The sequence below is a fragment of the Diabrotica virgifera genome, chromosome 1 (genome assembly GCF_917563875.1).
Source record: "Diabrotica virgifera virgifera chromosome 1, PGI_DIABVI_V3a".
Taxonomy (NCBI): Eukaryota; Metazoa; Arthropoda; class Insecta; order Coleoptera; family Chrysomelidae; genus Diabrotica; species Diabrotica virgifera.
In genome coordinates this window covers 222,403,323-222,415,508 of record NC_065443.1, presented here as the reverse complement: position 1 = coordinate 222,415,508, position 12,186 = coordinate 222,403,323, and the positions used below count along the sequence as shown (strand labels likewise).

General features: G+C 31.5%; 1 protein-coding gene across 1 annotated transcript; it reads left to right on the top strand.

The window, feature by feature from the left end:
• The first annotated feature begins 3,436 nt into the window (after positions 1–3,436).
• On the top strand, positions 3,437–6,429 carry LOC126892857 (uncharacterized). Its single transcript, XM_050662663.1, has 3 exons — positions 3,437–3,684; positions 4,039–4,154; positions 4,213–6,429. Exons 2-3 carry the CDS (start codon positions 4,065–4,067, stop codon positions 6,427–6,429), a joined length of 2,307 nt encoding a protein of 768 aa, XP_050518620.1. The 5' UTR covers positions 3,437–3,684; positions 4,039–4,064.
• The last annotated feature ends 5,757 nt before the right edge of the window (positions 6,430–12,186 follow it).

Sequence of the window (12,186 nt, the reverse complement as noted above, 5' to 3'; positions counted from 1 at the left end):
GTGAATAAAATCACATCTAAATTCTTTTAATAATTAATAAGACAACATGGCTGAGTCAAACCATTTTGAGCCCACGTGAACATCAGATCAGCTGAGGAAGACTGTCATTTATTAAAATGATAAAGAAGGAACTACAATCTTATGCGACCTCTATGTTCATAAATATTAATTAAAAATTGAAAATTACTAAAAAGCCATGTATCGGTTAATAGACCTGGATCCCACGTAAGAAAAACAGTTGATTAATAGCAAGCTGAAAATTTGTTAATAGCTTAACGGTGTCTAGTCGGACAAACATTGATGCCCGGGAACACTGGAACAGGGGAAGTTTTAACGGTGGAACATGATAAACGTGTCGTCCTGACAAGTTTATGATGGTGAAAAATAGCAAGTTGTTTTTAAGTTTATTCAATGGCCAACGTTATATAATATATGAAAAAATGTTTGTCCGACAAAAAGGTTGGGCATTTTAACGAGTCCGACACGTAGAACATGTCACATCACAGGAACTATGTTGGTGATGAATAGCAGTCTGATTTTTGCATGAGAGTTTAATGAAAGGTTAAAAAAGCAATTGGAAGTTCTGTCGGACAAAATTAATGGGAAATTTTCCTAGTCGGACATTTTAAACATGTAAGATATAGACAAAAATATTGGTGATAAATAGCAAGCTAATTTTGATTTGTTTATGTACAAATTATATTTTGTAACGCAAAAAGTTATATGTCGGACAAAAAGTTTGGGCAAATCGAAGGAAATAAATAAAAAACATTTTTTCAGAATGACTTAATCACACATTGATAAAGCTATTCTAGTTGTATATTATTATTTATATTCACATATTTGTATGTGCATATATATACATGCACACTCCAAAAACAATGAGGTAAGTATCAATGCATGTATATATTGCAAAACAATTATTTTTTTGAGTGGAGTTTGTTCTAGATATTCTCAAAATGACAATAAAAAATGTCAAAGAACATGTGAAAGCAATCTCTTAGGGTTTTCTAATTAGGCGCATCAGAAAGTACGGAAAATTTTCTACAAAAAACGTTGTATACATTTTTTTCCATACTCAATTCTTAACCCTGTAAACGACATTGAAAAATGTGAAGAGTTTTAAACTTTGGTGCTTATAAGAATAGACGTAAATATGACACATTATGCTTAGAAGTATGTATTAGAAGGCTGCATTTGTCAGTGTGACACTTTGTGCTATACAAAGTAGTATTTGAAAGTACATGGTCTCTGAGTTTCTGTTTGCGACGTGTGTTGGAAATTAAAATTTATATTAACTATGGAGTGTTTTTGTGTCTATTTTTGAGTGTCAACAGTTTAAATTTTAAGTCGCCAAATCAAAAGTGAAACCATTCAACGGAACGTTTTTGAGTAATTTTCGAACATTTTACAAAGTTAGTAAAATACTTGGTCATCAATTCAATGATATTCAGTTGCAAGATAATTGTGAAAATTCTATTGAATATCATTCTTCGTGCTATAATGCTTTGCTTGATTGAAAAAGGGTACCTAAATAAATAATTCTAAAATTGTATCACGTCATTTTTCTCAACTTTCTACAAATGAAATAATAATGTAATTAATATGTCACATGGCTAGAAATAATTTGCTGCCAGAATAAATCGATTAGTTTAAATTTGAAGTTACGATTGCAATTTATTATTAATTATTGTCAAAAGTGACAGATTTTCTTAAATGGAAATGTATTTATAGACATAAGGGTAGACAGGGAATACAGTGCAAAAAGTCGATAGGTGGTCTATCTATCTCTTTTAACCAAGCGATCCCGCGCATGTGGCAGACAAAGATAGCTAGACCACTCAATCCATAATATAATTTGCCTGTTCTACTATAAATGTATTACAGTGAGGTATCTAAATGATGTTGAGATAAATCGAAAGATATCGATTGTAATTGATTGCAGGTACTTTTGACATAGAATAATCACCCCTTATTGAAATTTCAAAAATTATTTTTTTAAATTGTCCGACTACAAAATCTACCCCTTATTTTTTTCCGACAACAGTCATTCTTGGTAAGGAATAATTTACTTAATTAAATTTCGTCTTTGTCGGAAAGCTATTTATCACCAGCATTTTTGTCTATATCTTACCTGTTTAGAATGTCCGACTACGAAAACTTCCCATTAATTTTGTCGGACAGAACTTCCAATTGCTTTTTTAACCTTTCATTAAACTTTCATGCAAAAATCAGACTGCTATTCATCACCAACATAATTCCTGTGATGTGACATGTTCTACGTGTCGGACTCATTGAAATGCCCAACATTTTTGTCGGACAAAAATTTTCTCATATATTACATAACGTTGGCTATCGAATAAACTTAAAAACAACTTGCTATTTTTCACAATCATAAACTTGTCAGGACGACACGTTTATCATGCTCCACAGTTAAAACTTCCCCTGTTCCAGTGTTCCCGTGCATCAAAGTTTGTCCGACTAGACACCGTTTAGCTATTAACAAATTTTCAGCTTGCTATTAATCAAGTTTCCTTTCTTACGCGGGATCCAGGTCTATAAATTAATTTAAAGTTAAGATACTAAATTTTAAAGTTAAATTTTCAAAAAATTTCTATTATTACTATTGAAGTGAAATGTTAACGTGTATATTAAAAGTTATCAAAATTCTTCCAAAAAACAAAACTGTTATAGTTTGACCAAGTGTAGAAGAAGTTAGATGAAATCATATCTAGGAGAAATATCATTTGACAAGCTCAACGTTCGAAAGCTGTTATTAAAAATTAAAAATCTTATTGATTGATTCAGACAAATAACAAATATTTACTTGTTTACAAATATGTAAACAATGAACGAAAACTCAAGAATACCTAAAATAATGTTCAAAAAACTTTCATAAATTGTTGGGTATACTGTATACTAAACCAAAATTACTAAAGAAATTTCTTAAAAATAGGATCAAATTTACAATTTAATTGAATCTGGGTGTTAACACAGTTTTGAGGGTTTCTTTTCATTTCTCTACTTATTTCTAGATCTTCTAGTAGATTCATTTTGGTATAGTTGTTATTAGGTATGCTGTGTAAGATCCTACTATCTATTTGTGGACTAAAGCTCTGTTTAGATGCATGTAAATGATGACCAAAGCTAGATTTATCGATCTTTGAGATATGCTCTTTGATACGAGTATCCAAAGGTCGCATCGTTCTACCCACATAGGTCACAGGGCATTCACCACATGACAATTTATAAATGCCACTTTTTGAAGTTTTTTTAATTTTGTCTTTAGTATGAGAAAAAATTGACTTGATGTTATCTTTGCATTTAAATGAAAGTTTTAAGTTAGGAATGTTATTTAAGATTTTTGCTATATTGTCTGAAGGATAACCTATGTATGATATCGCACCTTTAGTATTAAAAGGGCACATCTCGAAAATTAGCGTTTCTGAGTTTTTGGCATAAATGGGCACAAAACTACTAGTACTACAACTTGGCCTTGACAGAAATTGAAAACGGAGAATATAAAGCAAGTCCCGATATAATGTGACCCTTTCGTACTCCCCTCTCCGCCAACACATCTTCCCGCGAGATAGACCCATTCAGTAAGGTGCCGATGTCTGTCGAAGCAGGTGTGTTAGTGAGCGCTCTCATTACGAGTTGAGCCCTTCTATTACAAAACTTGAGGTACGTGTTGTTTTATATTTTTTGTTTTATAAAGGCACATTAAGATTAAATGCTGTATATTTCTAAAACTTCCGAAAATTTATGGGTTTATTTAAAAAGAGTTCTTTATATTACTAAAACTATTGTATGATTTTTGGAACTATATCTAAAGGTTTCTTGTTATTACAAAAATATCTGTTTGATTTACAATATCATTGAAAGTTAAATCCTTGTAATACTAAAATAATTCAACGAGTTTCTTAGTTGTGTCCATAAACTACAAAGTTTTTTGGTACTAAGGCCTTAATTATTGTTATTATTTTATGTACTAACAAGTATTAAATAAGAGGGTAACCATATCTTAACCTCTTACAGATACATTGCAAAAAAATTGAAGAAATATGTCATCACGATCGCGAAGAATTATGAACCTTCTTAATGTTTCACATCTACCTGATGAATGGGAAAACAGTTGCGATAAGGACCCAAACGTAAGTTTATAATTTACTAACATGTATAAACTACTTACATATTATTTTGCATTTTTAGGTCAGCAATGAAGAAAAAGAGAACATCCCTTTAAGTTCAACATCAAAACGTTCGTCGAGATCGTCATCTAGTAGTTCCAGTTCGTCTTCTAGCGTCAACAGTAGCAGTTCGTCATCTTCTAGCAGCAGCTCTTCCTCTCGATGTTGTTCACTGGAACAAGGACGATTTGTTTCCCATATCTTAAAAGGTAAAGAAATTGAAGCCCAGCCTCAGTCTTTATCATCTAGAACTACTTCACCTTCAATACTAGAATCCGTAATTTTAACACCACGAACTCCAGCTGTACATTACCGTATATCGCCAATGAATTCAGAAGAGAGTGATGCTGATATTAGTGACAATGATCCCACTTATAATGAACATCAAGGTAGAAAACGTTCGCCAAGCTCATCTTCAAGTTCCTCTGATGATGGTACTTCTGAAGTAGTTGCAACATCGCCCAGGAGATCGAAGAAACGTAAAGCTGATCCTACTAAATGGAAGCAAAATAACCAAAAGATAAAACGAAATGCAGGAGAACAATACATTTCTACTAAGACTAGAAACGTTGTTCCTGCGCGGCAAATGAAGAGTCCATGCAATCAGAAATGCAGATTGAAATGCAGCGAAAATTTTGATGAGGCTAAAAGACTTCAACATTTCAAATGTTTTTGGGCACTAGGAGATTTGCAATTACAGCGTATGTTTATAAAAGCAAGAATGGCTTTAGTTGAACCTAAATATAAGTATTCAAACGCTCAACATCCCAGAGCACCAAATGCTGCTTTCTACTTGTACGATGATAACGCCAAAATCAGAGTCTGCAAAACATTTTTTATCAATACGTTGGGAATAACAAGTAAAATGATTCGCACAGTAAGATATAAGACTAACAATTGCAATTCTGTTGAAGAAGATAGAAGAGGCAAACATAATAGTCATAGACGCGTGGATGACAATCTGAAAGAAGATATCATTAGATTTATCAATCTAATACCACGAATTGAATCGCATTATTTAAGAGCGTCGACCTCGAGAGAGTTCATAAGTGGATCGAAAAGTATTACTGACTTGTTTAGAGACTTTCAAGAAAAACAGAAGAATAATTCCCGAGATTCTGGAAAGTTTCATTTGTTTTATGAGATTTTTACTACCCATTTTAATTTGGGTTTTTTTCAACCCAAGAAAGATCAATGCGATCTTTGTTTACAGTATAACAACTCTTCTGCTGATCAGAGGCTTGCTCTCAAAGTCAAATATGATACTCACCTAGAAGAAAAGGAATTAAGCCGAGCAGAAAAAAAGAATGATAGAATGACTCTTGACAAATATAATTTATGCGTTTGCTACGATGTTCAAGCGATAATGCAAAGTCCCAATGGAGAAACATCATCGTTTTATTATAAATCCAAATTGAATAGCTACAACTTTACTTTGACTGTGTTAAATAAATTACCAGAGAATGAAGACGATTTTAAAGGCTATGGTGACGTGCATTGCTATTTCTGGGATGAGACCCAAGGAAAAAGAGGTGCAGTGGAGATTGGAAGTTGCGTTTTAGACTTTTTAAAGAAGGTTTGTGAGGATGCAGGTGAACATGAAGTTAACGTAACATTTGTAACAGATAATTGTTGTGGCCAAAACAAAAATAAATACATAGCTTCTTTATACATGTTTGCAGTCACTACTATAAAAAACTTAAAGGGCATAACTCACAAATTCCTTATAAAAGGTCATACGCAAAATGAAGCCGACAATGTACACATGCTGATACAGAAACAAATATCAAGAGATTTAAAAGCTGGTCCAATCTTAACACCACTTCAATACACCACCGCAATTCAGAGAGCTAGGAAAACGGGGAAACCTTTTATCGTTCATACTTTGAATCATAATTTCTTTTACGACTTGAAAGATTTACAAGTCAAGTGGGGATATAATTTCAACGTTGACGAAGAGAAGAATACCATCGTATGGAATCACATCAAAGTTATGAAATTTACGAAAGGGAACCCATTCTTTTTTCAATATAAGACATCATACAAAGACGCATTTAAACAAATAAATGTTAGAAACAAAAGAAAGAAAATGTTGGATAATAAAGAAATATCTATCAAAACAGTTTATAGTGCGCCATTTGAGTTAAGTTTAAATAAGAAACAGGATCTCAAAGAATTAATTTCTAAGAGACTTATTGACCCTTATCATGCCTGTTACTATAATAATATGTTAATGTAACTGTTTTCTAATTGTAATTTTTAATACTTTGTTTTATTTTTGAAATGATTTATGACTATTACTTAAAACTTAAACCTGCTGGCTATTTTATATTTCATAGTTCTTTAGCTACTATTCCAGTCGTTAGCTATTATATTCTATTCAAACACGACTGATTGTAAAAAATGAATATGATAGATCTTAAGCGCTCGCACAAAAGAAGAATGATTTTATGTTGAGAAAATTTGTTAATTTTTTTGTCTAGTAAATTCAGTAATTTTTTGTGAGAACTATTTTAGTTTTGTGTTACATTATAAACGTTAAGAAAATTCTGGTTTTTTTTTATATGACTGTCCCAAAAAGAGTGTTATAGTTTTTGTTATTGGATTTGTATGCTACATGCCTATTACTTTTTGGTTTTTGAGAATAAAGTTATTTTTACGATTTAATGTTTTATTAATTCCTTTACAAGAGGCACTTTTATCATTGAAAGTGGTTAAACATTATTATTACACAGCCATATTTAGATTTGTAACTTAAAAAATAGTGTATATTTAATCATTAAAAGGCTTAATTCGTAAGATGCCTTCAAAATTTAAAGAAATTTAGTGGGAGAGGGGCCTATCTTGGGAGAGATTTTTTGAAACGTTTTTTTTTTAATTAAATAATTTTTTTTTGTAATATTTCGATTATCCATTATAGAGTACAAATACTGTAAATTGTATACCTAGATTTTTATTTATCTATCTTTTCAAATAAAAATGTTATAGGTGAGTAAATGAAAACGATGAAGTTGCTTAATCTTTAATCTCGTTTTCCCAAAAGTAACGATTTTCGAGATGTGCCCTTTTAATACTAAGGGAGCGATATAGATCTATACATAATTGCTGAGTTGGAGTTGTCCGGGGTCGCTAGACCCCGGCCTAGGCCGACTAAATAAATTAGTTACCAACTTAAAAGCTACCTTATCTAAACATAAAGATTTCCTTCTTTTACATAAGCTGAAAGAAAAAACCTTCATTTTGTCAAATCCTCAAATACCAAGACTATATGGTTTACCAAATATTCATAAACCAAATGTTCCTATGAGACCAGTGGTTAGTTTTTATAACACTCCAGTTGTGACACTGTCTAAATTCATTAATACCATTTTAAAATCTTCAATATCTTTGCAACCTAATTATTCTGTTAAAAATTCTACTGATCTAGTTAATAAATTGTCAGTTTTAAATTTACCCAGAGATTTCTTTCTAGTTTCATTCGATGTTAGTAATTTGTTTACGAACGTACCAAGAGATGAAACCATTCCTATAGTGGAGAATTTACTTATTAACAATAACATTAATAAAGATACAATTTCCCACTTATTGGGTTTACTTAAAATTTGTTTATCACAAGATTTCTTTTCTTTTAACAACATTATTTATAGACAGGCACAAGGCCTTGCAATGGGAAATCCATTATCACCTTTTCTAGCAGATCTGTTCCTTAACAACCTTGAGATTATGATCTTTGATAATAATTATTCAAATCACAATCCTTTATAAAAAATCTTGTATTGGTTTAGATATGTGGATGATGTGTTAGCTATTATAGATAAAAATTCCTCAGATGCAGAAAGTATTCTAGTTTCACTCAATAATTTACATCCATCCATAACTTTCACTTTAGAAACAGAGTCTAACAATTCTATTAATTTTCTAGAATTAACATTGACTAGAATAGAGAACAAATTAAGTTTTTCAGTCTTTAGAAAACCAACTCAGACTGACCATAGTATCCCTAGATCTTCGAATCATCCTTTTCAACAGAAGATGTCTTCTTTTTATTCCTATATCCATCGTTTACTTAGCTTACCATTATCAGATACAAATTTTACTTCTGAATTGGATATTATTAAACAACATGCACATAGTAACGGTTACTCCCCTACTTTGGTTGATAACATTCTCAACAAATTAAGGAATAAAAGAAACAGATCTCTAGCTTATATTGCGACCCCGGACAACTCCAACTCAGCAATTATGTATAGATCTATATCATACATAGGTTATCCTTCAGACAATATTGCAAAAATCTTAAATAACATTCCTAACTTAAAACTTTCATTTAAATGCAAAGATAACATCAAGTCAATTTTTTCTCATACTAAAGACAAAACTAAAAAAAACTTCAAAAAGTTGCATTTATAAATTGTCATGTGGTGAATGCCCTGTGACCTATATGGGTAGAACGACGCGACCTTTGGATACTCGTATCAAAGAGCATATGTCAAAGATCGATAAATCTAGCTTTGGTCATCATTTACATGCATCGAAACATAGCTTTAGTCCACAAATAAATAGTAGGATCTTACACAGCATACCTAATAATAACTATACCAAAATGAATCTACTAGAAGATCTAGAAATAAGTAGAAAAATTAAAAGAAACCCTCAAAATTGTGTTAACACCCAGATTCAATTAAATTGTAAATTTGATCCTATTTTTAAGAAATTTCTTTAGTAATTTTGGTTTAGTATACAGTATACCCAACAATTTATGAAAGTTTTTTTAACATTATTTTAGGTATTATTGAGTTTTCGTTCATTGTTTACATTTTTGTAAACAAGTAAATATTTGTTATTTGTCTGAATTAATCAATAAGATTTTTAATTTTTAATAACAGCTTTCTAGCTCTGAGCTTGTCAAATGATATTTCTCCTAGGTATGATTTCATCTAACTTCTCCTACACTTGGTCAAGCTATAACAGTTTTGTTTTTTGGAAGAATTTTGATAACTTTTAATATACACGTTAACATTTCACTTCAATAGTAATAATAGAAATTTTTTGAAAATTTAACTTTAAAATTTAGTATCTTAACTTTAAATTCATTTAACCTATACATGGCTTTTTAGTCGTTTTCAATTTTTAATTAATATTTATGGACATAGAGGTCGCATAATATTGTAGTTTCTTCTTTATCATTTTAATAAATGACAGCCTTCCTCAGCTGATCTGCTGTTCACGTGGGCTCAAAATGGTTTGACTCAGCCATGTTGTCTTATTAATTATTAAAACAATTTAGATGTGATTTTATTCACTTTAAAGGGTTATTATACCCTATATCTGTGGCTTTTGCCCAGTATCCATGTTTTTTATTGTGTCGTTTAGCAATTGCTCTTCTATGAAAGTTTTATAAGAGGACGTAAGTTTTTCGCTCATTTTTTATATAAAAAAATCTTATCCTAAATATGTCCTTTTAGGAAGCTCTGATGATGGCACGTTATGTGTCGAAAGTACTTAGCTGATAATAAAATATTTTTTACACACTATCAAAAGTTTTTTGAAAACATACACTCTTTGCCGTTTTGACCTAAAATAAATTAGACTACGATTGTAAGAAAATGCTACAAAATGTAGGATGTGTGATAATGATAATACATGTTAAAAAGCAATAGAATAACACCACAAATTAAAGGGCGTAATTATCTTGAAACGATGACCCGAAGAAAGAGGTCTCGTGTATATAAAATTATAGTCACCTATTATGCGTAGTATTTAAGAGTGACACTTTATCCCTTAACCGGCCTAAATAAAAAAAAACAGTGAGTTTTGATATTTTTACACTGATTGAACTCTATAACCTAGGGCCAACATTACGAACGAAATATAAAACCCTAACAGTATTATTGTGCGAAATCAAAACTTCAACATTATAGTTCAATATAAACGAGTCAGGAAACTAACGAAAACAAAAAAAACCCAACATCATGGAATTTTAGAACTTGATTTCCGTACGTAGTTTCAGTCAGCTGAAACGTACAAAACAAAAAGTGGAGCCAGTCTATGTATGTGTGACTTTTTAATAAAAAAATCCTTGTTTTATTTATATGACGCGGATCTATCAGTTTTCATAGAAATTTATGGAAAAAAAACCCTGTGAAAAACAAAATAAAAATTTGGTATCTGTGAAATACAAAAACAATACAATAAAATGGAAGAGCAAAAGGATTGTACGTAAACTTGAAAAATAAGAAAACACAACACTGGAAAGATTCAATAAATGCTTAAGAAAAATTATAAGAATATTTTGGCCAAACCGGATCACAAACTCAAAGTTATGAAAAAAATGAAACAACAACCAACACATAAAGAGATAAGAAAGAGAAGATGAAAATGGTTGAGCCATACTCTGTGGAAACCGGACACAGACATAGCAAAACACGCAACCTCCAGGAAAAGGGAAACAGGGGAAATTGATAAATACATGGAAGAAAACAATTATTAAAGAAGCGAAAAACTTCGGCCTAACCTGTAAAGAAGTCAGAAAAAAAGCACAAGATCGACAAAAATGAAGAGTGACAGTAGATGTCCTAAGTTTAAGTGGGATCGAAGAGGATAAGTAAGTAAGGAAATATCAACTACAAATAATGATGTACGCAAAACATTAAATAAAAAAGAGCAAATTAGCATATTAGAATGTTATTGCATGAGCAGTGTTAAGCTAGATTAAATAAAACATAATCTTCACTTTGCGTCTAAGGTCCCTGAGTATACATCTAAAGATAGCCAGAGATATTTTGAATCTTAAACTTACCTAGTTCTGAAGAATTTGCATTTATTCATTCATTTTTTGTTAATTTTTTTTTAAAGAAATGTTTTGTTAAGGTACTCTCAATGATTAAATATCTTTCTTTTAGCTAATGCCTCGATATTGGCTTTGGCATGGTAGGTACGGTGAATTTTTGCAGTTAGGTACCTAGTCTCATGTGTAGTGTGTGTATTGAGTAAGTGTCTTGTTACTTTGCAAAGTCGACGTTATACGGGTAGGCACCCTCGGGAAACATCTTAGGGTAGTTGGGGGTAGTTACCCCCTACCAATAGGGGTTGATGAAGTAAACAATAGTTATAACTACTTGTTTATTACCAACTATAAAGACCACAGTAAATAGTTGATGTGCTCACGGTAAAACCATCTGCGAGTGCATCTGGATTAAGAATGATATTTGATAAGCGAATGAATTAGAATGCATCACGATGCCTTCATGTATATATAAACAAACCTGTAACATGTAGTCTGTTTATATTGCCGACTCAGCTTTGACCATCACTTACGAAAATATGAATTAGTTGACTATGCAATATTGTCGACTGGTGCTTCTAACAAATCTAGGTGACCTACTAAAATGTAAAAAAATGTGTATGTTTTGGTTTTGTTTCTATTACATTTAAGAATTAAATGAATATATCTTGATGTCAATTTTGGATATTGATAAACCCTTACACCCATCCCCTTCGGGAAATTTTCTGACTACATGCAAGGAAGAAAATTGTTGTTTCACTGTCACTCACTGTGTCCTGGGACAGTAAGCATATAATCTATTCTTATGTGTTTCCTTGATTTTATTGTTTTCTGTTTTGATCTTACAATTAACGTTATTTACCTCTGTTATTGTGAAGGGGCCTACATAAAGACTATCAAACTTACCATTCTCTTCCCTTTTTACAAGGACCAGGTCTCCTATTTTAAAGTGTTGTGGTGTTGTTTTGGGCTTATTCTTTCCTGCCTCTCTTTTTTGTGCTTCAGTAAGAAGGTTCTAGCTCTTTCGTGTGCTCTTTGTAGCTTGTATCGTAATTCATTGTAGTAAGCATCTATATTGTAACATGGTTGAATCTCCCTTGTAAGGTCTTCTGGTAGGTTAACCTTCCTGCCATATAACAGTTCAAACGGTGTGTAACCATGATACGCGTTAGGAATTGTATTGTAGCAGTATGTGAATATCCTGCAACACAC

Bases quoted from the DNA above. Each gene is read 5' to 3' on its own strand.
- LOC126892857 (XM_050662663.1), top strand. From the start codon at position 4,065: ATGTCATCACGATCGCGAAGAATTATGAACCTTCTTAATGTTTCACAT. The intron at 4,155-4,212 runs GTAAGTTTATAA...TTGCATTTTTAG, and splicing joins GTTGCGATAAGGACCCAAAC to GTCAGCAATGAAGAAAAAGA.